Here is a 27,680-nt window from a genome sequence, read left to right as displayed (position 1 = left end):
CAGTGTGGCAGTTTATAGTGATGTCTAACAAGGAGCATCATGCTGCAGACATTTAGCATGATGTCCCACCCAGTCATATTATCCTGACACCAGGCTGACCAGTCCTAACACTAACTTCTTAATGCTGAGTGCTTTGTGAGGCAGCTGTGATTACCATTTTTTAAAGTCTTTGGCATGACTTGGTCAAGGTTCGGACCAGTGACCTCCCGCATCTGAGGTGGACATTCTAACCACTAGGCCACCTGAGCGGCCAATTATCAAACATATAGGTAACGTTATTGTGTGCAAATAGCTTTTTCTTATTTCAGTCCATGTGACACTGACCTTCAACCTTTAGCATGAAACAGTTGTATATTTCTTTCCTGACCCCTATGCAAGTTACTTACAGTGTTTGGCAGATGGTGAGGAACTAGAGTTATTTATCATGAATGAAACTGGAAACAGAAGGTCAGATAGCATCATAGAATGGTACTCTGCCTTAGTCCAGGAGGATGCAAACAGTTCAGAAAAAGAATGATAATTTCAAAGTACTGGAAATAAAGAAGCATCTAAGGTAATTGAGGATTTCCAAGGATGGAAGTGCAATTCCAAATATAATATGGTACCAACATAGACCCCATGACCAAAGAAGATAAAAATATATAAACTAAAATTATATATGTACTGTCTGACTGGCCTTGTATTTGTGTATCCCCCATCCCCATCCCAACACACCTATATGCTTTCACTTAAATTTCATTTGTTCTTACTACACCTCTCCCTTGATAACTCGTGCACAATGGGGTCTACAAACATAGATCGCCCTATAAGTGAGTTACCTCCAAAAATTGAAAAAAAAACGCTTTGATATTGAGAAAACCGTAAGGGGGCGGAGCTGCATTAGGGAACTGGGCTGTTCAGTGATTGAATCCTCATTTTACAATCATGTCAATAATTTTTAAAAATGCGCTTTTTCTAATGAAGTTGTTCGTTATTCTGTTTAAATAACATTTTTTCTTCAAAATTTCCATTATATGAAATATCGTTCCAACTGGTTTGAACAACCATCATGTGTATGTGAAAAATCTGTGTATTACATCACTGCTTTTTGTTTTCTTGATGAGTCTGGTTCCCGTAGTGGTGTTTAATAGTATCTTGCCAAATGGGTAGTCCATAATTTGGGAACTAGACTAACTGTTGATACACCACCAAACAAGATTTTGTTTTAAAAAACATGCAACATTTATTTCCTGACACATCTAAGTCAAAACTCAATTTTTTATTGTTCAATTAGTACATTGTTAATGTCGTGATTTCAATGGAAGTAATAATGAAATTTCTTATCATCCCTGAGGATATCTCTAAATGCCAGTTCAAGAATTCTCTGAAACTCGCTTGCCCACAATGGTCTGTATCTGTGAAATCAAGCTCTATACTTCACGAAGTAGTAATTTCGCTTGGCTGCCTTGTTATCTTTGATCACAGTTATGAAAGAGTCAGTTAATTTAAGGTAGTTTCTGTTACATACACAATAACATTTATTACAGTGTTCGATTGATCAAATGAAGTGAGTTCACCAGACATACGACCGAGGCCACTGGATTTTAAGTTAGTCCGATTTTTGTGCCTTTTTAACTTTTCTTTTATTCCACCTCCTTTTTTTTCATTCAAAAGACATAATTTACGTGATAATACAAAGGAGGCCAGCTTTTAATTCAGTGCAACAACACAACAGATACTTCTGCAAGTCAGTTATCAAAACACAGTCAGCACTTAATTGGGTTCTCAGAGAAATGCTTGCGGACATAGCTGTTACAGTAGATTGATGCATTTTACGTTTAATTACAAGAGGACACAATGCCTTTATGATGCTTACACTTAAAAGGAACTAAAAGATGGATCTAGAACACAAATTTCATTTGATAAAAATTAAAAATAATTTGTATTTATTTAAGTACTGCCTCCACTCGGCGTGACATTTTCATTGATTGAAATTTCCGCACATATCATTAATTGTGGCCTACTAGGAATGTCGATTGGAAAGCAAATGTAAAAAATTGTATGAGCTATTTTAAAATTTGATATTTCATAGTGTTGATTAAAATTTCAGGTCCAATCTACCATTTTAAAGATTACACGAGTGATACATCAAAGTTTCCGTTACAATTTTGATCGCGATTTTCTTAAAGGTTAACAAATAGGGATAAATTTTTTGGGTATTCTCAATCTAAAAATATGTGATCCACACCTGACACCGTGTTATAAGTGGGTTAGCGAGTTATCTTGGCACAAGTTATCGAGGGATTGGTGTATACAACAGGTCAATAACATTGTTAGCAGTTACAGATCCCAGCTACAACATTATCACCAAGGAGATCTGTGTGTAGATGAAGTACAGAAAAATGGATCAGGTCATTAATGGGTGCATTTTCCACAATCTGCAACTTATTAAAATATTGTAGAAGGGGGACAATCTATTTGCACAAAGCATAAGCAGAAACATATGTGATGGACTGCAAACAAAATCAGATCTCACAGATACTTACTAAAAACTCGCAGAATATTTTTTCTAATCTCATATTCTGGTATTCTGGATGTATCACATACTGGAGATGATGGTGTAAATAATGTCACTTTCACAAACAGGAAAATAATACATTTATCTCACTAACTGCTAAATACATTCTCACCAAAAATGAGGACTGTTTATATTATTTATACTGTGAAAATTACAACATACCCTGTAGAATGGTTCTAGCTGTATCAAGTGGATAAAAGACAGTCATGGCAATAACACTTCCCTGCAACAAAATAAAAAATAATAGACTGTGTTCATCAAGATACATTTACCTGCCATGGTCATCAACAGGCATTTTAAAATTACTATTATTATACACAAATAATTATTATTATCCAACAATATCCTTCTATAATTTAAGATATGTAAAAATATGTTGCATACAATTAAAATATAACCTAATATACGAAACTATACGTCATGTATATAGCACACAATTCATCTCTTTCCAATACTTGCTTTCTTAGGATACAAATTTGGTTACAAAAGTATCAAATATTACAATACACAAGATTGCAACATCAAAATTGATATGTGTATGTAATTAAGGCTTTACCTTTTTGCACAATTATACCTTTTAAAGAATAAAGAAAATAAATCTTTGCTTGTGATCTGTCTACTTAATCATGAAAGTTTTGTGTCCTACATCGAATGCTACAAGCTGATTTATGAACAAGTATTTGCAATTTCAACAATAAGTAAATTGTTTATCAAGATAAAATATTTTTCTATGGGAATCCTTCATTGCAGATTTATTGTTCAAATCTAAGGATAGCATCCCTAATACAGACATATATACCTACATACATACACATCAGTGTTCTCAATAGATTTCAAAAACTGAAGTCATTTTTTTATGCTTGACTTCAAAATCTCAGACTTAAAATGAAAACCTCAAGGGTCAAAACCGAAATCGCATGTAATTTGTTTTCGAGTCATGATGTCGAAGCTGGGATTGTTTGTTATTTGTGAATCAACCTAATGCTCAAGATTTCTTGTCTCATGATGAATAAAGGGAAACACTGGTACTGTATTTTGAAATAGATGCTTAAGATTTCTTACAACATTAGGAGATTTATTCTCCTTCTCTTTGCAGTTGTTACTAATTTTCTGTTTCTTTGGAGTCCAGTGATTGGAATGATCCTCACTGGCAGGTCGTTTCTGAGACAGGAAAGAAGATACCTTTCTTGAGCCATTGTGATTAATTAATACAAGCCAGTGTATGCTTATTAAATGAAGAAGGAAGAGGTATGTATCCTGTAGTTCACTGCCAAGAGTTTTGTTAAAAATAATATCGATGGAATTTTTAGTTTTATTCACAAGATCACTGACTACTAATAACAATAACTGTGATTGTGAAGTTTCAGATTCAACAGGCTCTCATTAGTTTTCTGGTCCAGATTGTTCCTTGAATAATGTTATTTTTGAGAAGAATGGAGAATGCCTTTTCTCTTCAGCATCAAAATGTGGCAATGACAAGACAACCACACTAAGAAAGAAAGAAAGATAAAACTTTGTTTCTCTGTTGCCAAGTTTTTAAGTTGCTTACTGCTTTCCAATACTCACTGAAGCCAACTTCATCCTAAGGAGATGTGTTTCCAAGTTTCATATTTCTGCATTTTGATATGAGTTAAACAAAAACATGTATCAATGTTCCTTAAATATTCCTCTAAAAACATAGTGAGCAATGTAATAACAATTTAACATTACAAAAATAATAAACATTACCCGATTTTTATTAAACGATTTAAAAGTCATCATAGAACAAATTTGATCCCTTCTTACTTATAAAACCTCATAAAATATCCCAAATCTGGTGTCCAACTCCCCTGATCACAACATTAAGGTATTCAATTAACAGAATCTTGCATACATGTGTCAGCATTCATAACACGATTACCACACAATACTGCACCAGTGTTACATTTCCAGTCTCTAGTAGACTGGTTCACACTGGTTACTGTAATCTGGGATGAATATGCACAAATATACTGATTCTTTTCATCTTGAAAAAATAAATAATAGTTTCTTATTTTTCAAAAGCAATAGATTCAAACTATAAAACAGTATTGCGGAAGACTGCCTTTATAACTGAACCAGTATTTTGTTCTACAGTATGTAGAATCGCATGTATGTTGACAGGCAATCAAACACACACCAGTATTTGATTAAAAAGTTAATCCAATCAAGTCATAATTGATTCCCTATTCCTCTATCATAACATCAATAATAATCTTGAAACACCACAATCCTGATTCACCTATGCCCATCTAAGCATGGCATCAGTGACCTGTTGGCTACGACCAGTTCCTCTTGGCTTTGCTTGGGGACTGATAAGGCATGAACAGTGTCTCTAGCAAATGTTAGTCACTGGCATATACAATTTGTTATGGACATCAAAAGGTCAGTAGGAAATTATACCAAAAGCCTATCAGTGGTAATTAGTTATGATGCTCCAGAAGAAATCAATTGCATGATAAAAAAAACGTCCAAACTAGAGGGTATGCATCTATGGAGAACCCTGTATATAAGGCATGGGGTCAATTACCGGTACTCAATTATGATTACAGGTTATTTGGCACTCATCATTACTTTTACACTTTATTTGGAAACCATTATGATGATTACAATTAATGGGGGATGGTTACATTAAGATTGCTTTGTATATACTTGATGTCTTCTTCAGAAAAACAAACAATTTTATACTTATACGAAAATTAGCATGTATATTGGCCACCTAAAATTATCCCTTTCTTATTGTATTAATCAATATTCATGGTCTTTTGTTTATGGAAAATTTTATTACACTACAATTAGTAGACTATAGCTAGTGATTTGTTTGTTGTCTAATCATGATTTCAATGAAGGTTGATTACAGTTGTGATTATGATTACAGAGCTTCAGAAATCAATGATTACAAATGCAGCTCACATTGTAATTTATTACAATCAACTGCAATCGTAATTGGCCCCATGCCTGATTATCTATATAGCATACCTGCAGAGAATCAATTCTGATGATGCAAAAAGCACTTGAAAGAAAAGGGATTATGGTTAGGGCTAGGACATAACAACAGTCCTAAAAATATAAGGTGCATCCCCTGATAATTGTATTTTTGGGGTCATCAAAAACATATCAGGGGAGGCATCTTATATTGCTGGACTAGACTTGAGGAAATCAGCCATTTTGGCAAATAAAAAAAGTGCAAAATTATTGATAACACACTCCCATGCCAACTGGATGCCTGCGTATTGTGTACGTGGTTGATTATAAAAGGAGTTGGAAGTATCATTAGTTTTTTATTATTCATTTTTTCACTCACAGAAGTGAGAGCGTAGGACTAAGTCATACATGTACTATATAGTATATGTCTGACAGTCCTACAATGCAAGATATCGACCTCGAACCCCAAAAGATAAATATCAGGGTCGATGTCTAGACCAGCAAGTTGTTCTCCACCTTCTTTTTTTTGTTTGACTGGCGGCGGTCAAACAAAAAAAAAAGAAGGTGGAGAACAACTTGCTGGTCTAGGTCGATGTCATACATTGTAGGACTGTATGAAATAGGTAAACTGTAATCCCCTGTGGAATCAAGGAGTGAGAACTCACGGCCGCCCCAGCCACTGCATGTACTAAACTACTGTAGGAGAAAACAGTTCTTATGGCGCTGGTACTCAAATCCATTCCAGTTTTGTCTTCTGCCTTACAAAGTTTCCACATCAGGTACATATGACGTCCTGTTTCTGAATACAAACCCATATTACTCCCAATTATACCGCCCAACCTACATCCGTTTTCAGGTACTGGTAAGGAACCAAGCCGAGTTTGCCCAAATGTACTGATTATTGTAGCTTCCGGTCCAAACTTATGCGTAAAGGTAGTACTCTTTATCAATAACTTTCTTAAAATGTAACATTGTATTGTTAGGAACTTAATTTATTTATAAAGAATTAACGGTATGTCACTGTATTTAGCAATATACTGTTATTTCTTTTTTAATGTTAAAAAGTTAGATAATTCAAATAATTTATTTCATCGATTTATTTCATCTTAATTTCGAGGACAACATAAACGTAGGGTGGATTGCGTTCCGTAAGAATAACCCTATGATTATGCATGAAAGTAGGAAACACTGCTGGTGTATAGGCAGTTATCTGCAAATGGTTACCTTTTAGGTAAATTATCTAAATCGCAGTTTTTAGTTTTGTTCATTGTTTCTGATCTTGATCACAATTTTAACAGCTATGATCAAGCAAGGTGGTGATATTAGTTTATGGCATTTGATATGGACTCTCAACCTAGGACTACCCTCAACCCAGCCAAGTAGTTACATTGTAGTATATCCAGGCAAAATGTATTTAGTGGGTGTCATTATCAGTCTTGCAGACAAAACAAACTCTTACACAGTCACAGGCATTCTGTTTTAATTGACACCCCAAGTTATCAGTTATCATTTGTAATCAGTGTACATTCAGACTTATCTTTCATTAGTTAGACTTTTGCATTTTTTTTTTCAAGGTGGGATTTTTATTATACAACAAAGTCATGTCTATATAAAAGTATCTTTTATATTTTTTATACAATATAGGTGAAAGGAATTTGTTTCCTTATTTCAGACCACACGTAGACATGTGAACTTCACATGAAATAAAACCTTGGATTTCAAATAAAGCCTCCTAAACAGACACACAATGGAGAAACTGACTGCAGTCTCTGGTATTTTGTTCCTAATAGCAGATGTATTTGCCATTGCCAGTTTGGCTCACCCAGAGTGGATTATAACAGATGTTGCAGGTAGGTGCAATACAGGCAAATTTGGAACAACTTGTAGTTGAATATATGCGTAGTAGCACATTGTTGATATTACATTTTTATCTTTCATGCATTAGCATAGACAATACATAGGTGTCACTCATTGTAGCAGCAGTTGCAGCAACATTGGTTAAGGTTTTGATGGAAATTTTTATTTTATTTAATTTTTCATTTTTATATATGGTCTAAACTTTTTTTTTAAAACCTGGAAAGTTTTTATGTCTGTCTTATGCTATGATGTATACGTTTTCATTACTTGTTTCTTTTCTGCATCATAACTGGAGTTGCCCACTGTGACTAAAAGAAGAAAAATGGTTTCTGCACAAAAGGACTGGTTCTGCATCTCATATTAGGGGTAAGGAAAAACTATATCATATACAGGTCAAAAGTCAAGGTCAGTGTGACTGAAGGAAGAAAATGGTTAATACACAAAAACCCAACTTCATCATCATCTAAAGATACAAAACATTTTGGATGGCTTGTACTTGGGGTAAGGAAGAAACGCTGTTTGTTTGGAGGTCAAAGGGTCAAAAGCCACAACCACTAACTGAAGGAAGAAAAATGGTTTCTATGCTTTAACATTATAACTTTCTCATACCTGGACCAGGTAAGGAAAAAGTTTTATGTTCAAAAGGTCAAAGTTAAAATGGTTTATGCTCATTCTTATTAGGTCTACATCAAGGTCAAGTTTATTGTGACTGAATAAAATGGGGTTTTTCAGCATAACTTTGGTTCCAGATTAGGTACTATGACCAATCCTTTTTAATGGCATATGCTTAAGGTATTTGAGAAACCTATAGATTCTAGGGTATAAAAGTCAAAGTTCATGGTAAGTTTAATAAAGAATATGTTGAAACTTGTAAATGAAAGACATACATGTTACATGACAGATTTGTACTTTGTAGACAGGACCAGTACTCTGAAACTGCATTATAGCTTATAAAGTTAATCTCTCAGTGTAGTGCCAACAGGGAAAGAGAAGAGGTTTTCAGGGGTTAATAGGATTCCTTCAGAAAAGAACTTTTCTATTTACATTTCGTAAAAATGAAAATCAAGCACAGTGACTGTAAAATGTCCAAATCTAGTAGCAGTGAAGTTCACCAATACAGTGCAGGGTTTCCCTTAGGATTTTAAACTGAAGGGTCATTGACTGTTTCCAGGAGTCAGAATTTGAAGATTTTAAGTCAAAATCTTAAACCTGAGAAACATGAGAATTACATGGAGAAAGAAAACACTATTAAAACTCAAGTACGTTTATTATCAAACACAGAAAGCATGAAACAGTGATGTTTAATAAACAAATAACATAATTATAACATAAAATATAAAGAGGAGACCAAAAGGAAATCTGAATATCAAATATTACATTGTAATGGAGTATTCATAAACCACTATAGATAAATATTAGTTATTTCACAAAATGAACTAATTTCTTCACTTTCACTGTTTTGGCTATTCATTTTGTACCAAAACTTTCCCCTCATTCAGGTTACTCATATCTAGACCCTCCTCTGTTACTCAAGCCAATTTTCATAATTTGTCATGATCCATTCATGATCTAGATTTGGTTTTCATGTGCATTTTGAAGGAGTATCTTTCCATTTCTGATTGCCATGTTCATTTTCACAGTCTGAGTCTCATGCCAACATTTCAATGAGAAATTAGTCAAAATATTAATCTGAGCCATTGTATTTATATGTAATAACCAAATATGATTTAAATCGGTGTCACCCAATCAGTAGGATAGAACGATGCACTTGGTGTAACAATAACATTAGAAATGATCAAAGTTGAAAGAATTCACTTATATACCAGATGCACAACCAGCTATATAGAGTCAATTAAAATAATTAATTACAACAAGTTCTCTTTGATTTCCCCCCTCCATTTTATTTGCTGTATTATTTTATAAATAAGCGTTAAATTCCAATTATTTCAATCAGTGTCACTCAAACAATATGTTTTTCTTCTCACAGCAAAAGATCAGAGTTAATATACCAGATCCTTACAACGTTTCATGAGAACAATGCTAATTGATTAGGGTGTCAGGCAGGTGGGTATGTTTGGTCATTCCAATGGCAAGAAGGTCAGAGGTTATTGTACAATACTGATTGTAGTGTTTGACACTTAAGGCAAAATTTGTAAAGTGAAACTGATAAACTGTGGAATGCACATTATCAGTTGCAGGTCAGATAAGAAATCCAAGTGTCATTACCTCAGCTTACAGGTCAAAGAAAACCCTGAAATGCACAGAAAGCGAAAATTAAATAAGAATTGTTGAAAATGATAATGTACCGACATGATCTAGAACTTTTGATTCCAACATTTGGTAGTACAGTGGAACTCCACTATAACGCGATAATTGGGGTCCAAAAAATTGGATCACGTTAATGCGGGCTTTTACAGTATTTTACTTTTTTCAGAGAACAACTCATTGGCACATATACGTGTATTCATGTCTAATGTATATGATGAATAGGGTATCAACATTGTTTACTATTGTGTCGTTGTGGCATGCAGTTCATCTATAATGCATGTAATTCCATTGGAAAATTGCACACAGATTTACAATATTCAATAATTTATTTCCAAGATTATTGTGTCTGAATTCATTGTCTAATATACAGCATGAACAGAGAGTATCAACACCGTTTACTTGCCTTTTGATATCATACCATCAGGGCTTGCAATTAATCCATAATATATGTAATTCCATTGCAAACACTGCATACATAAACTATTCAGTAATTTTGTCACACATCAATATGTGTCTGAACTCAGTGGGAAAAATTAACAGCAAAATTAGGTTAAGAAAGATGAAGCATGTGTACGGTTCGTTAAGTTCCAGGGTCTATGAATGGTGTCTGTACAAATTTCATACTGCAAACATTTTCTCATATGTGTTTCCGTGTACATTTATCCATTGCAAATTTCCAATAATTAACGCTTGTACGCCTATTCATTTGAACAAATACAGCAAGAATAATTAACAATCAACACATGCTTTCAGCGTGCATATAACCTTTACTTCAGAATTTGTGAATATCAAAAGAAACGTATGAAAATTACTATACTAATCATTGCGCAAAGTGCAGAGAATGACTTGCATTTGCGAACTTGCTTTTCCTTGACGGTAAAATATTTTTATAAAAAATAAGAAATTAATAACGAGTTCATAAACAAACACCATGCCCATGTAAAACCAGAGAACTAAGTGCAGTTGGCCTGCAATGGTCATAATTCACTTTCATAAATTGTTTTAAGCTGAATGCATGTACAATTTCATACCCTTTCAATTTCCAGCTTGTAAAGTGGACATTATTTACTGGTCAACTGATTGCGTCTTAATAACACTGACAAGCCCAGCAAACATGTTGGCGGCTTTTGTTTATTTATGTTTATTAAATTGTGAGAATCTTTTATCAACCACCACATTGTCTGCTGCTTGGTTATGTATGCAGTTAAAGAAGAAACACATGTCAGTTATTGTTTGAGCAATGATTGTATACAGAATTAATAGAAGACAATCACAAAGATGACTTATTGGCTTTACTCATGGATCAGTAATAAGTAACATTTCCAATAATGTTCAAGAACCTGGTGAAATTGTTAAATTTCAGAAGCCAAGCCACGATTGTATTATATTCGAATTCATATGCAAACTCATCCCCAGAATGGTAATAAACGTTTTACACACTATTTCACGTACTTTAAAAAAGTATTTCTCCAGGTACAAGAAAAATACATGTACATATATTTAAAATTTCAGGAACCATGCCACGATCATATTAAATTTGAATTTATATGCGATATCTTCCTCATAATGATAATACATTTTTTATACACTATTTCAAGTACTTTTTTAATGTGCGAATGAATATCCGAATTTTTGGGAGCCATGCTGCAACTGCGTTATATCCAAATTTATGTTATAGTGGAGTTGCACTGTATCATCAACAGTGATTTCAGGAAAAATCTAAATGTAAAATTGCTGTTATTTACCATAATATACTCACTTCTAAGATGAGTCCAGCTGCAAACTGCACTGACAGAATTTGACCAACTTTAACAGAGAACATCCTTGCAGAAAGGACATTTATATACTGAACAAATGATACTGGTGTACCGTCAAAAAAAGATGTAGATACAAAATGTGAACAATCTTTGAAATGTTTTCATTATGCACACAACAGTATAATAAAAATTTCTACAGGAAGCATCGTACAGAATCAGATTTCTTGACCAGCTGTTCTTCAGCCTTTGTTGAGAAATTTGTGTGAATTTTGCATGTCCTATTATAGACCCAAAATATCTGTATCAGGCAGGTATAATGTCTTAAAAACTCTAGCTTATATTCTGGGGGGTTATTTTCCCTGACTAAAATACATATTTATTAGTCAGTATTAGTAAAGAGAAGTAAATAAGTGTTCTAGATTTTACATAAAATACAAGTACTCCATTATTTTTGTTTGACATTTTAATTCACCATTTTATAAAATGCTTAATTTAGAGACCTGGATGTTTTATATATTTATAGTCCGGCATAACACATGCATCATCTGCCTTTGACAAGGTGTTCATTTGCTTACTTGTGGCCAGGTTGATTTTAAAACCTTAATAACATTTATGGAGCAATGTTTGCATATTTTAGAAGATATCTAGTTCAATTGATATATCACAAGGAATTTATTAGATTCATTTGTAGGTTATATTTTGACAATAACATTACAAATATACAGGATAGGCAACAGTCACAATGCAGTTAACATTACAAGTATAATTACTAGTAACAATACCATTTACATTACAAGTGACAATACAGTTCACCTTATGGGTAACATTAAATCAATATTACAAGTGACATTACAATTCACAACATGAGTACCAATACAATTAACATTACAACATTAAAACCAACATTAAAAGTAACATTACAGTCAGCATTGCAGGTAACATTAAAATAACATTTCAAGTAATATTACATTAACATTACAAGTAACAATACAATAAAATTAAAAGTAACATTGGGGCCCAGAGTGTCCGAGTGGTCTAAAGCGCTTACCGTTACGGATCACTGCTGTCTCACCTCTGTCTACATGGCTTCAAGTCTTGGGCTCGGCCAGTGTGGTTATGCGAGAAAGCTTGCCAGGAGATTCTCATGGGTTGGTGGTTCTTTCTGGGTTTTCCCGGGTTCTTCTTGCACCATTTCTGCCATGTATAGCCTATCTTGTGCTGAAAAATGACATTAAACCCTACAACAACAACAAGTAACATTATCAGTAGCATTAAAATAACATTGCATGTAACAATACAATAACTTTTCAAGTATAGAATAGTATATAATAACATTACAGGTAACATTAAAATAACAATACTAGTAACAGTATCAGTAGCATTATAATAACATTACAAGTAACATCAGTAGCATTAGAATAACATTACAGGTAACTATACAGTAGCATTACAGGTAACATTACAAGTAACATCAGTTGCATTAGAATAACATTACAAGTAACAATACGATAGTATTACAAGTATACAGTAACATAACAAGTAACAATATAATAACTTTACAGGTAACATCAAAATAACACTACTAGTAACAGTATCAGTAGCATTAGAATAACATTACAGGTAACAATACAGTAACATTGCAAAGACATTAGAAGTAACAGTACAATAACATTATTGGTAACAATACAATAACATTACAAGTAAAAATACAATAACATTACAAGTAACAATATAGTAACCTTACAAGTAACAAAAGAGTAACATTGCAATTCCATTACAAAGTAACATTACAAGATTTACCTTCAGTAGTGCTTGTATCCTTTGTTCTAGCACTTTTCCCCTTTATGTATAAAAGGCAAATCAGTTTTAATGTTTCTTATTTTCTTTCTTCGTTTCTTTATAACAGGTCACATGAGGCTGGGATTAACCCAGCACTGCCAGCGAATATATGGTCGGCCTGAAATCTGCATGTTTCCGAGGCTGTCACTTGTGTGGATGCTAACATTTGTCCTCATCTGCAGTGGAATCATTTGTCTTACTGCCACCTGCAGCCTACAGTTTCTGTCCCACTGGAAAAGGAAGACCATCAAATATGCCAGATGGATTGCATTCACGGCCAGTAAGCAGCAAAAATATCCTCCCCATGTTTTTTTCTTTAAGTAATTTAAGTGGATACAATTTCATATTGGTATCGCCAGTCTGAGCATACATTTGTTAGCATCTAACATGGTGGAACTATCTGTAAACATAGATACACTTACTGGACATGACAAAAAAATACACAAATATGCAGCAGTGCAGCAATGGCCCTTCAGTCAGGCTATAACATTAGTCGCATAGCCTCGAAGCGAATTATATGCAGCATCATGCCATTAACCTAATTCTAGTTGTCATGATTTGCAGAATAGTTCTTATTTTCTATCTTGTGACTTAAGGGATTGTTGTTCCCTGTCATCTGTATTGGACAGTTAACATTGGAAAAGTAACATTTAACTTGTCCTGTGGTTTAACTTCATAACTTTCTTTATTTTCAGTTGTCGTGCATGGTGCATCTCAGACACATGATTGTGCACTTTGCTCAGAATTTATAAATGTGATGTAAAATCACCATTTTGTGCATCTAACTAGATGTATTTGCTCTGTTATGTCCAATGGCAGTATATCTCAAAAAAAAAGAAAAAGAAAGACACACAACAGAACATCAGCCAGTTTTCTTAATTTGTAAAAGAATGCACTAAAACACTTCCTGGGACATTTGAATGAATAATCTAGTGTTCTTTGTTTAGCTGTAGTTTGGAAGACATCTGGCCCTGAATGCACTTATCTGTACTTTTTATAATAAATTATTTGTAGATTTAAAAATAAATTTACAAGTATAACTTATTCCCACCATGTTTCTGCAGTTTACATTTAAATTTAATACAAATTAGTGTCCAGAATTACTGAGTGCATTACCTCCCTTGAAGAAGGCTTGATTTGCTGTTTTGTGCGACCCATTCTAGAACAAGCTAACTGACCACTAAGATATAGGTGTATTGTTGATTGCACGCTGATTTCAAATAAAAATGAACCATTTGTACAGAGTGCATCTTGTGAGCAAAGACAAAAGCTGGTAAAGTCCCTTCTTTCTATATCTATGAAAAAGATGCTGAAAACATGAAACTACTACAGTAATTGTACTCTGTTGGACCAGGAAATATTAGAAAGAATTTTTTAAGTAGGACCTGTTGCTATTTTTTTTAAAATTCAAGCCTATTAAACGTGATCAGATCATCACAGATCCTTGTAAACATTGAAAAAAGGTTCTAGAAATATCAGTGCAATCATCAGTGGAGAAGGAAAGAGAGAAATACAGAATACACAGTACAAAATTGAAAAACAAGTACCATATATACTCACTTATAAGTTACCAACTGCACAGATGAAGATCTGCCATCATATGATGTGCAAACTGATCTAGGTTTGTGTAGTGTGTTAGGAGTAGTCAGTAGAACAAACATTATAGATCTTGATAGATATAGATGCAGATTGGGGTCTGTGTTTTTTGTAGTTGTATGTTACTTATAAGTAAGTATATATGGTTAACCACTTAAACAAGGTACATGTCTTTATTTAACCTTTGGCTTCATGTGGAAAAATAAAAGCAGCAGATGTAAAGTAGAACATGGAGAAAGATGTTAGGAGATAATATGATAGATTTTATGGGGGGGGGTCCTTGTTCAGTGAATTGAAGTTGATTTTCTAAGAATTATTTTCAGTAATTTTGACTAAAACTAGCACTAGGTATATTTATTTTCTTAATGTGGCATAATATTGAAGAGCGTATGTTGACATTATGCTTCTGTATTTGACTGCATTTCTTTCATAAGTCTTTGTGACAATGCCGTCATTTGTTTTTTTGGTGTCAGTCTTTTGATGACTGGTGATTTAGGATTAATTGTTTCATTTTCTTCACTTTCCACAGAATCACCATTCATTTCATAGTGTATAAAAAATTACCTACACAGTAATGTCATAGCCCAGTTACAAATTACCTACATGGTAATGTCATAGGCCTATTACTAATTACCTGTTCAGTAATGTATCACAAATAACCTACAAAGTAATGTGTTACAAATTACCTTCACAGTAATATATTACAAATTTCCTACAGAGTAATGTATTACAAATGACCTTCACAGTAATGTATTACAAATTACCTACACAGTAATGTCATAGGCCTACGACAAATTACCTGCTCAATAATCTATTGCAAATTACCTTCACAGTAATCTATTGCAAATTACCTTCACAGTAAAGTATTACAAATTACCTACAGAGTAATGTATTACAAATTACCTTCACAGTAATGTATTACAAATTACCTACAGATTAATGTAATACAAATTGTCTACACAGTAATCAATTGCAAATTACCTACACAGTAATGTATTACAAATTACCTACTTGTAATATTAGGCCTATTGCAGATTACCTGCATAGTAATGTATCACAAATTACCTACACTGCTCCTGGTTACCTAGTGGTTAGAGCATCTGCCTCATATGCAGGAAGTTGTGGATTCGATCCCCTGCTGAGTTATACCAAAGACTTACAAAAATGGTACTAACAGCTGCCTCGCCTATTACTCAGCATTAAGGTGTTAGTGTTAGGACTGGTCGGCCTGGTGTCAGGATAATGTGACTGGGTGGGACATCATAGTAATATGACTGATTTTTTTTTAAAGCTACGTTAAAAATCTAAATCACACACACACCTACACAGTAATGTCATTAGTCAATTACAAATTACCTGGATAGTAATGTATTACAAATTGCATGCACAGTAATTGTTACAAATTGCCTTTACACAGTAATGTGTCACAAATTACCTACACATTAATGTATTACAAGTTACATACATGATAATGTCGGACCTATTATGAATTACCTGCACAGTAATGTGTTAGAAATTACCTATACATTAATGTTTTTCGGATTACCTACACATTAATGTATAACAAATTACCGGCACAGTAACATCTGTGTTTGTGAGGTTTTTTCCTTGAGATACTTCACTTCTGCGTTCATATCAGCACATAAGTGCCATATTTTTGGAGGTTTCTTCTTTTAAACAGGTATTTGTAATTGATGTGATAGAATGTTGTAACAACTAATATATTGTTTTCAGGAATGGAAGATTTTAAAAAATTTAATTTAAATGGAAATCTTCATATTTGTCCTTTAAAGATAATAAGTAAAATGCAATATATGGAAAATTATTGATTATGCACATCAAAGATTTCACCTTATTTCTATTTCCTGTCAAAAACAAAGTAATTTGAAATATTTGAAAGAAAATGTGGATAGTGGTAAAATGACACCCTATAACACAAGTACATGTTATACACAGTATTGAATGTTAGTCATTTGTTGCTCTTGCATCTTGCAGTGATGCTGTTTTGCTTGGCTGCTGTCATATTTCCTATTGGATTTGCAATTGATGAAATTGGAGGACAGCCCTACAAATTGCCCAACCAGACCCAAGTTGGCTCTTCTTATGTCCTGTTCATCTTGTCCATCTTCTTTACTGTCATCTCTGAGTTGTTTGCTGGGAAGGTCTGTCTGCCCATGTTCTGAGATTGGATGATCAGCAGTTTACGTAAGAACTTTCAAACTTCTATACGTTTGGCTTTGTAAGCCAGAATGTATATGACAGCCTTGAAGACATCATCAAAATGACACACTGAACATGTTATACCAGACATTTTCAGTTGATCATTATGTTAAAGAAGAGAGCTGTCTTGAAACTCATTTAGAAGTCTTGCACAATTATTGAACCAGTAGAATTACCATATATACTCGCTTACAAGGCAAGACCCACTGCAAACAACATAGATACTGGTCTGCTGTTATCTAATCTGCAGACAGATTAGGGTCGGTTTGTTATATTAATTGATCCTAACAAACTGCATGAGCCCATTTCTGCTGGCACAGTATGCAATGGCTTTTGGGATCTATACAGTTTGCAGGTTGACTCGTCTTAAGCAACTATATATGGTAATAAGTGTATTCATAAAATAAGTGTGATGATAAATTATTTATTTTAATTTTATGCTAAATATAACTTACATGATCTGAAGATTTACCTAATTTAATTAAAATATCATTAAATAAACCAAACTCCAAGATTAAAAATTAGTTTCAGACTCAAAGAACCAAAATTATTTAGATCCTGAAAGTTATATAATTTCAGCTTTATTTTTATTCAGGTTAAAGAGTGACAACATTCTGAGACTTGGAGTTGAATTTTATGTTCTTAAGTTTGTAGAATATAGTACCAGTTCTTACCAGGCATGTATCATAATCTGAATTAGAAACTGCATTCATTGTATTTTGAAATCTTATAAACAGTAATAAAATCTAGGGCTCAAATAATGGTCTATTGGCTGGGAAAGTGATTTTGGAACTTCTTGTCCCAAATCAGTTTGCTTGCTCATGACTAAAATTCATCGAACTGGACGAGTATCTTGCAAAAGTGACTTGCATTTCCTCAGCCACAACTCATAAATATAAGCAGACAAGTGGAATTTTCAAGCCCTGCGCATTGTCTTAAAGACAAAGATTATTTCCTCAGGCATGCATATTTACAGTAAAACTACGTTACAGAGTATGTATACATTCAGTTCCAGCTTAATGTTATTAATATCATAATGAAAACTGATTGAACACCAATTTCAACTGATCATTCAGAGAGAGAGAGAGACAGTTAGAGAAAGTGAAATGTGAGAGAATTTAATGTCCCAGTATGACTTTATGTAGGAAATGTTTTAAAATCAAACTAGTTAACAGTTCTTGTTGCAAAAATATTTTGATTGTGATTCTAGTCTCATTGTATCTATAGTATCTTTAGGGTAAATATAATGCAGTGAAACGCTTGATGATGCCCAGTATAGATTAAGATTGATAAGGTTATACAAAACCCTGTAACATAAAAAAATGTATTTCAAATACATCTGAACTATATTTTGTTAGTGTTTGCATTTTAAGCTAATATTTCATTATTTATTATCACCTCGGTATTCATTGACTGTTTATCATTTTCTCTAGCATTTGCCTCTAAGAATCAATTCTTGTTTATTATCTCATCGGATACAGTTTGTGCATTTTTTTTAGGGTTTATGTTTTAATTACAATCGTGTATTTCATCTTTCATCTCATCATTTTCTGTACATTTCTGTATTTACAAAAATAAAAAGTCCTGTGTTTTATCATTCACATTTGTCTATGAAAACAGAATAAAAAGTCCTGTGTTTTATCATTCACATTTGTCTATGAAAACAGGATAAAAAGTCATGTGTTTTATCATTCACATTTGTCTATGAAAACAGGATAAAAAGTCGTGTTTTATCATTCACATTTGTCTATGAAAACAGGATAAAAAGTCATGTGTTTTATTCACATTTGTCTATGAAAACAGGATAAAAAGTCATGTGTTTTATCATTCACATTTATCTATGAAAACAGGATACAAAGTTATGAAAGAGCATGGTGGGTAATTATGTCTTTAGTTGCTGTTGAAACTGACAAGCAGTTGTTTATATTTCCAAATGTTTGGCACTTTTAAATTATTTCAGTTACATTAAATAAAAAATGTAGAATAATGTGTTTGATATTTGCATATTTATATGCAGTTAACATCTTTTGTATTGGGGGGAGAAAGAATATAGAACAAGAAAGACAAGACAGTGTGATAAAAAAAATTCATACAAGTTCGACACTAATCATTTCTTTGTGTGCATCATGTACGAGATACAAATAGCAAATTTATTTTAAATGTCTCCAGATATACTTATCAAATTAAGGCATTTAGAATTTCAAGGGTGAAAAAAATGGTGCAAAATGGTTTGTACAGATGAAGCCATCAAATAAAATAAACATTATTTTCCAAAAATGTGTTCCATGGAACCTGATCACACCTGCATCTGTGTATGATGCTGTACCCATCTTGTCCACTTTTTCTAAACACTTAAGAGCAAGACATTGTTGACACTGGTGCTACTTTCAAAGCCAGAAAAGTGATAACCCATGTACCATTTTTCTAATGAAGAAGTTAGTGAAAGTGACATGGTATAAAAGTGTGTACAGTGTACTGCTAAAAGACAGAGAGAGAAAAAGACATTGGGGATTTCTTTTCAACAGATAAATGTGTTTTATTCTCTAATCAAAACAAAACTAATGCATGCTTTTCCAATTTTCAGTGTAACATGGTCATCTTGTTTCAACAAAAGTACAAACTGCCTTCTTTTGTCTTTACTCCCAAAGTCAGAAAAAAAGGCAACATGCAGAATTTTAAAACATGTATCTATCTATTGGAAAATGTACCTCATTTCAAATCATTATTTCGAGGCTAACATTTATGAGTAGCCATAGTTTGGCTTGTTTTCACTGATTTTACTGTACAAGCTGCAAATTTAGCTTATATTAAAATAATTTTTCTTCTCATTTGCATTCTTGTGAATTACAATTTGATCAAAACAATTATTGATTTCAGAAATTATTTTAAGCGAAAACCTATTTGATCACCGTTATCTTTAAATATGTATTTGTACATGCATGCACACACACACACATGCACACATCATTAAACATGAGCAAAAGGCAAGAATTTTGATATTGCAAAACCACAGCAGATTCACTTTGGACCAACTGATTTGCTTGGAATCGAGCATAAGACTGGCATTCAACACAAAAGGAAATGTGAATGCAACCTACCAGGTAATCTCAGTTTTCCTTGATCTTCAAAGAGCATATGACCTCATATGGACCAAGGGTCTAATTGCAAAGTTTAACCACTACAGAATAACAGGCTGCAGCACAAGTGGATCTTAAGAGGCTGAACACAGGCCCCTCCCCAACATTGCATACTAAGCCCTACACTCTTTAACATTATGGTTAATAACTTAGAGACGTCAGTCAGTGTGACCCACTTGGAACTGTCTCAGTTTGCTAATGACAGTGGAATCTGGAAAGTTTGCAACCCAGCCAATGAAACCAGTCGGCTGACTGCAGGCGGGGCTTGAGGGGATTGGGCGATGGGGCAGTAGGTGGGGCTTCAAGCTAGCCCCAGGTAAAACATCAGGAATATTGTTCTCACCAAAAACTAAGGTATGATCTAAACATCTTGAGGACACCAAATGGGTGGTGGGGGATGTGGATCAGGCCACACTTCTTACATTAGGCCAAAAAAATGTTTCCAGCTGGCTGACCATTCCTGTTTCTCATTGCTGCCCCTAGCACTTTTTTCCCCATGGTGAAAAAACGATCAAATTAAATATATATTGTTTGTTTGTTTTTGTAAAAAAAAACAATAAAACACATACAACATACCTGTAGGAAGTATTTATATGTCTATAAATACTTCCTTCACTTGTGTGTCATCATATGTTTGTGTCAAGTATGTGTATCAGCATTTCCCATCCTTTTCATTAGATTATAGATGTGTGTTTAGATTGTAATAAAAAAAGAGGTTGCTGCATTGTATATGTCCTGTTTTTGGGTAGAATCGAAAAGTGGGTGCTAGATTTTATATGTGGTATGTTAAATTTTGTCTAGCAATTTTAACATTATTATTCCTTTTGTGCCCCGCAAGTTAACCTTTGGGTTAATCCCGTATTGCCCCTAAGAGGTTAAACATTGTGACTTCCACATATTAGCCTGTGGACAATTTAAAATAGGATTTCCCATTGTGTCCTAAACAGGTTCGCTCACGGGGTAGTGCTCTAACAGGCTAATACAACTGCTGTTTATTGCATATGGTAGAAAGCAACTGTTTAAGTTTCTCTTACGCTTCTGTTTTCATCCATGTATTACACTGCAGATCAGCATAATTTATCCAGTATTGAAAGGGTTATGCTAAGCCGGGTAGTGTCAAAGTTGGTCAAAGTCTATTTATCGTTTTTCTGGGGATATAGTTGCTGATTTTTTTTGTCTTCTTTTACTGATGAATATCCCACATTTATACAAAATTTGAAAACCTCTTATGCCAGGATGATTTATGTCACAATTCAGTTGGGCGGCTTTTGAGATAAGTCGTTTAAACATTTATATGTTTGTTGGGGGTTGTGATGGGGGATTATTTTTGCAATGGTGGCCATTTTTAATGAAGGTTCATTATTTTTTTTATACATTTTAAAAATTTTATGTTCGAATGTTTCCTGCCAAGATTTGGCATATTTTATGTAACGGTTTTGGAGAAGAATTCGTTTAAAGTTCTTTTTTTTCTATTAAAAGCCATTTTTCTAATAGTGGATAGGCATTATTTGTACGCCTCGGATGCAGGAGGTCGCGGGTTCGAACCCTGGCCGACTCGTATCTAAGACTTATAAAAATGATACTTGCAGCTGCCTCGCTTGGCGCTCAGCATTAAGAGGTTAGTGTCAGGACTGGTCAGCCTGGTGTCAGGATAATGTGACTGGGAGGGACATGATGCTATATGTCTGCAGCATGATGCCCCTTGTTAAACATCACTATAAACTGTCACACTGCAGACATCGTAGCGATATAACTGAAAAATTGTTAAAGCTGCTTTAAAATTCCAAAACACACACACACATTATTTGTACAAATTTGAAATGTCTTCATGCCAGAATGCTTCATTTCTGATTTGGTCAAATTCTTTTCATCAGTATCTTGGGAGTATTTTAGCAGCGGTCACTTGAGTTGATGGCGGACCGGCATCATTTTTTAAAATAAATTTCCAAGTTCTCCATTCTAGAACGATTTCTGTCAGGTTTGGTAAACATTTTTTAAACAGTTTCGGTGGTGAAGTTGTGTAAAATTACTTTACGAAATTAGAAGTCGCAGCCAGATTTTATGGCGTATTAGCATCATTTGTATCACTTTGCTAGCCCTTCATGCCTGTATGTTCTGTGCCAGATTTGGTCGAAACGGGACCAGTAGTTCTTGAGAAGAAGTTTTAAAATGCAGTTGTTGGCTGAAGCATGTCGCACGAGACACAAAATACGACAGACTAATGGGTCTAACAAAATCACTTGACCAATAGGACGAAAGCTAACAAAAAATCAACCCATACAATCTGCGGCTTCAGCAAAGTACCATTTTAATTATTCATAAGAAAGTTCTTGTTCGAAAACATGTAATCTAAATCTTTTCTATAGGAGTGCTGTAAAAAGATAGTCCATTAAATTAGTTATTAGACGTTCTTGCGCCCCATATATATTTCATGGCAGCAAGGGAATTCATTTATTAATAACAATAATAGAGAAGGAAAACATAAAAGGAATCGTTGACTGATTCTTATATTATTTTCGATTTTTCCAGAATTTGAGTTTTGTCGGGTTATTATACGCTGGCATTGAATTCATGATTTGTTGATGTAAAAGGAACTAAATCAATAAATCTACAGCATTCGAGACATAGAAACGTGTTTATGACAATTATTAGTGTTGCTAAAAGCCATTTATATCGTTGTAAAGGCTATTGAGCCCGATACCTTTATTTAAATATGCATAATCAGTGTATTCAGTCATTAGAAGAAAATACTTTTCTCGTTGATTTACAATTGATGAATTCCCAGTCAAAATTTAAACGTAGCAATCGATTGGTCCATTGGGTACACTAAATTATTGTCGAGAAACGGACATAACACAGACTGTCAGAAATGTTGCTTCTAATTACTTTGTAACACAGTTACCTTTAAATGATCCTCCTTATTGTATTCTATATGAATTCGGTATATAACTTCGGTATGAAAAATTATTTTTTTTCAATACATAGAAGGATGGGATTTAAGTGCCCTTTAATTATGAGGGGTTTTTTGTTAGTGGATTTGTATACACATAAATGTATGTTCAGTTATCCGCTAAACAATGCAGAAATTATTTCACGGTTCTTCTGTTTTCAGTAACTGCATCGATATTTCATGGCGGATCAGCTCCAGTTATACAATATTTAAATCCCTCCATGCCATGATCCTTGCTTTCAAACCTAGCCAGCTTATTTCGAAAGACTTTTGAGAAGACTTTTAAAAGTTTTCTCTATTTTTAGTAATGGATGGAGGACCAGCTTGTATATTACTGTATTGAAGCCCTCTATGCCAAATCGTCTTCAATCAAACTCGGTCAAATTATATTGATCGACTTTTGAAAAGAAATCGTTTAAATCGTTTGGCTATTTTAATAACGGTTGATGGCTAATTTGCACATTTGTACAAATTTGAAAAATCTTCAGTGCAAGTTGCTTTATGTAAAGTTTTTGTCATATTCTATTCTTAGCTTTTGGAGTAGAAGTTCTTTTTATAGCTTTTATGTCTTTAATGGCGGCAACCATATTTGATAGCGGATCGGTATCATTTGTTTCAGTTAGGACGTGCTCCAGTCCAGAATGCTTTCTATCAAACCTAGTAAAATTCTGTTTACCGGTTTTGAAAAGAATTCGTTTAAAAGGCTTTATTATTTTTAGTAACGGTTACCATATTTGATGACTGATCGGTAAATTTGTGTACTTTGAAAGGTCCTTAGTTCATAATGTTTTGAGTCAAATCTCATCAGATGAATTTTGAGAAGAATTCGTTTAAAGGTTTTATTTTTCTAGCAACTGTGACCATATATCAATGGTATTTATTCCAGAATAATTTTTGTCAAGATTTGTCGAACACTGTTGAACCGTTTTGGTGAAGAATTTCTTTCAAAATATTTGACAAATTTAGAAATGGCAGCCAAATTTTGTGGCGGACGGGTCAGCATTAAACTAACTGGGCCTCAAAGAAGTGAGATTAAAATATCAACCCATTAGATACGCAGACTTCTGCAAATTGCTATTTTAAAAATTTTATACAACGTCTTTATAGGAATCGCAAAAATAAACGTATATTCCATCAAATTAGTTATTAGACGTTCTTGATCCCACATGGAGCAAGGGAAATATATTTGGCAATACCATCAAGGGAGACGAAAAACCTAGATGAGAATTGTTGCACGGTTTCGTATTGCACATGTGTGTCAAGAAACTACTTTGTAAGCAAATAATGTACGCTCGTGTTGGACAAAGTTTAGCTTTTGGTTGATTAGATTTGTTTGTGGAGAAACTAAACAGGCTGTTTCGTCCATTTGAAAGTAGAGATGATGAAGTTTACGATGTGGAGGTTTTCACTAAGTCACAACCGAAACCTTCAAAGAAGCAAACGAATGAACGAACGTCGACAACAGACGTGAGAGACGCAGGATGGAAAATATACGATCTAAAGAGTTATTTAGGAGAAACGTTCGTCACTTTTCGCAAATAGATTGGTTCAGAATATGACTCGTGCTATCTAGGGTCTATAGCAATAGCATCGAAAAGCATATTGAGACCTAGGGCTATTGTATATCTATCACGTACGAACCATTTGACAAATCAGTCAAAATACTTAATTTTTCGAGAAAAAATGGTGGCAAAGGTTTTGGTAGAAAACTAAGAGCCTCAAGATCCAATAAGCCAAGACGATAAAGAAGTCTTATTTCCGAAAGCTGTCACACATTAGCTGCTTTGCAATAAATTTTCTGATGTAATGTTTTGTATGTAAGCTAGAGAAAGAAGCCATACAGGACATGTACTTAGCTAAAGTCTCTCCAACAGAGAGCGTGCAAGTGAAAGGGCAAAAACGTGTCTTCTTTAGCTAGAAATAATAATAGCATTTAAATATAGTTACGTTTTTGCTTCTTGAATTTCCTCAAAATGTATTTTCATAGTCTTACAAATCCGAACGACATGGCCCATGTCATGAGTTCCAAAACTTGATACACACCGAAAAATTGTACTACAAATTCGACATTTCCAGCAGAAAGCAGTCTCTTTACTGCACTCAACACGAAATGAATGTGATATTCCGTAGCGCCTTTTGATAGTTTTAATGACAAGAATTAACATTTTTCGCACATTATGATTCTAAACAATGAAGGAACAGAGGTGCGGTTGTTTTAATGCCAGTGCACTGCTGGAATCACATGTACGTCGAACGTAATTGATTCAGCTGATCAATCGAGTCCATCACAAGCAGAAAAGCAAAATCGAGTTGGATCAATAGAAAAATAAAATCCATCCGTACCAGACCAGATGGAAAAGCGTTTTCAATTCGCATTTATTGAAAATATGACTCTAAATTTTAATTTTAAGCAGACCAAAACAAGAAATGTTTTTTAACTAATGCCGAGCGCGCGACGAAGTTAAAAAGGTGGCTGGGCGGTGCTATGTACGCATTGCCATTGTTACTGTGTATTGATGAATTTACGGTTGTAAATTTATTTTGGAATATAGCACACATTCAATTACTTTGTATCTTTTACTGTATTCTTTCTATTATTACGCCTTAGGTAGAAAAACAAAATTAGTATTTAATTAAAAGTTACTGCATTTGTATGGGAAAATATGAACTCGTTTTTTGGGACTAATACTGCAATCCCAAGGTCGGGCACTATTACTAAGAAATTTTATATATATTTTCCAATACAAATAGTTGTCTATCTATCTATCTATCTATCTGTTTGTCTGTCTGCTTCTAATTACTATGTAATACGTGCAATACATGTACCTTGTAACAAACCTTATTATATTCTACATAAATTCGATATAAAATACGTAGAGGGAGGGGATTTAAATGCACGTTTACTGTTTTGGTCTTTCTTTGAAAGTGGATTCTTATGCATGTAACCGTATACATATATTCTAACTTATCCGCGAAACAAGGAAGTTTAAAATATCTAGAAAATTTTGTAAAGTTTGCAATATGTGTAAAGGGCTGTGAATTTCTGTCGAAAATGAATATGTTCCCAAATGCAACAGATTTTCAGCTAGTTATATGAATACCATACAAAACAAAATTACGATAACATTGTTAAACACACACAAATATGGTTCAACTTATTACGACGCTTCCCCCTCTCTGCTCCCACCCCCATCTATGAAGACCGGACACATATTTTCGTACAGATATTGACCACGTAGTATAAACCAAACGTACAAAGAAGAACTTAATTTAGGGATCCCAAAAGTGTCCGGTTTAAGGAATGAACCTTATTTGGGTTTATTCTGTGGTTTGTGGCTTGCGCGAATGTTTTAATAAACCGTACGCGCGCTCGTGTGTGTGTATGCCCCATTGCCCCCACCCTCCACCCCACCCCCTGCGATTTCACCTCTAGACATGTTTTGGCCTACATCAGTAAATCTTAATAGTTTACCACTACATGTTTGTCCCCCTTTCCCTGAAAAATTAGTCTGCGGGCGCCCCTCCTTCAAATATATAATAAAAGACTTCACTAGTGCGTTGACAGAACGTCTTTTATCAGTAGTAGCGCTAGTTATATCATCATATTGTGGTTATACTTTTTTTGTAAACCATTGCGTCATATGTTTATTTTGTTACTTATTCATTCCATTTTATTATTTATTTATTTATCTGTCGGAAGAGTAGTAATAAAAAGTATAATAACTAGTGGTTGAAAAAATAACTTGCATAATTTTCACGGATAAATCAAACGTTTTGCAAATCCCATTGTCTTGTTTAAATTGCATGACAGTTCTCCAACTGGTCACAGTTATTTCTTGAACTCCTCAATCTTTTCTTTTTCTTTCTGCACCCCGCCATACATTTTTACCCACAGAATAGACCTGATGGTAACTTTTTTCCCATGACAAATGCTATATAAAGATATTAGAATAAAATGTAATCTAAAATGAACAATTTTCATAAAAACTTAATAATATTCATTATATTTTTGTTTTAAGTTTTATTTTTACAAATTAAAATTTAGGACTATAGATTAGAGTTAGTGTCTAGCGTAAGGGATGGCGGTTGTGGTTTGGGGGTGGGATCATCAAACCTTTTTTAAAATTACTATTAAATTTTTATGCATTTTGTTGTTGTTGTTGTTGGTTTGTCTGTAAAAATACTTGTATGCACGCTTGGCCAAATTACCCATGAATTACAGAATTTACGATCATTCAGACATCAGTACTGGCAATAGTAGATTATTTAAAAGGACGTTCCCAAGAACAAGATTACTCTTTGGCAATCACTAACCTTCGTATAACTGCACAACATGTAGTTGCGAAAAGCACGCAGTAAATAATTCCAGACGTATGTTTGTTACATTCTATGCTGCGTTATCGGTTGGTAAATAGTTCGACGGCCTTCCAATTCAGGCACTTCGTCTTTGTATACGAATGCATGTATTATGTATACATTGGCAACAAATGAGCTTACACCTGGATATATAACAAAAGATATCCTGCACTCAATCAATTTTATCAAATTCGATGGCC

General features: G+C 33.9%; 2 protein-coding genes across 5 annotated transcripts in view; one reads left to right on the top strand and one right to left on the bottom strand.

The window, feature by feature from the left end:
* The window catches only part of LOC149803150 (peroxisomal membrane protein PMP34-like), a 42,607-nt gene extending 36,235 nt beyond the window's left edge, over positions 1–6,372 (bottom strand). The window contains exons 1-2 of one of the 2 annotated variants that reach the window (XM_089952768.1): positions 6,312–6,372; positions 2,720–2,780 (exon numbers count right to left, since the gene is read on the bottom strand). In XM_089952768.1, the coding sequence (XP_089808894.1) occupies positions 2,720–2,765 (46 nt within the window). In that variant the 5' untranslated portion in view covers positions 2,766–2,780; positions 6,312–6,372. Of the gene's footprint in view, positions 1–2,719; positions 2,781–6,165 lie in introns of both variants that reach the window. The other variant, XM_089952767.1, reaches the window with a different exon arrangement.
* Positions 6,373–6,374: 2 nt separating this feature from the next.
* LOC149803149 (uncharacterized protein C16orf52 homolog A-like) lies at positions 6,375–19,865 on the top strand. Of its 3 annotated transcripts, none has more exons than XM_089952764.1 (4): positions 6,375–6,433; positions 7,173–7,350; positions 13,289–13,501; positions 16,813–19,865. In XM_089952764.1, the coding sequence occupies exons 2-4, from the start codon at positions 7,248–7,250 to the stop codon at positions 16,998–17,000; spliced, it is 504 nt and encodes a 167-aa protein (XP_089808890.1). In that variant the 5' UTR covers positions 6,375–6,433; positions 7,173–7,247; the 3' UTR covers positions 17,001–19,865. The 3 variants fall into 3 exon arrangements, with proteins under 3 accessions (XP_089808890.1, XP_089808891.1, XP_089808892.1); XM_089952765.1 differs by lacking the exon at positions 6,375–6,433 and adding an exon at positions 6,448–6,512; XM_089952766.1 differs by lacking the exon at positions 6,375–6,433 and adding an exon at positions 6,647–6,731.
* Positions 19,866–27,680: the final 7,815 nt, after the last annotated feature.

The sequence above is a fragment of the Sinohyriopsis cumingii genome, chromosome 3 (genome assembly GCF_028554795.1).
Source record: "Sinohyriopsis cumingii isolate HCF-2022 chromosome 3, ASM2855479v2, whole genome shotgun sequence".
Lineage (NCBI taxonomy): Eukaryota > Metazoa > Mollusca > Bivalvia > Unionida > Unionidae > Sinohyriopsis > Sinohyriopsis cumingii.
Note: the sequence above shows the minus strand (reverse complement) of the source record. Positions and strands in the feature narration are given on the sequence as shown.

Bases quoted from the DNA above. Each gene is read 5' to 3' on its own strand.
- LOC149803149 (XM_089952764.1), top strand. From the start codon at position 7,248: ATGGAGAAACTGACTGCAGTCTCTGGTATTTTGTTCCTAATAGCAGAT. The intron at 7,351-13,288 runs GTAGGTGCAATA...TCTTTATAACAG, and splicing joins GATTATAACAGATGTTGCAG to GTCACATGAGGCTGGGATTA. The intron at 13,502-16,812 runs GTAAGCAGCAAA...TGCATCTTGCAG, and splicing joins ATGGATTGCATTCACGGCCA to TGATGCTGTTTTGCTTGGCT.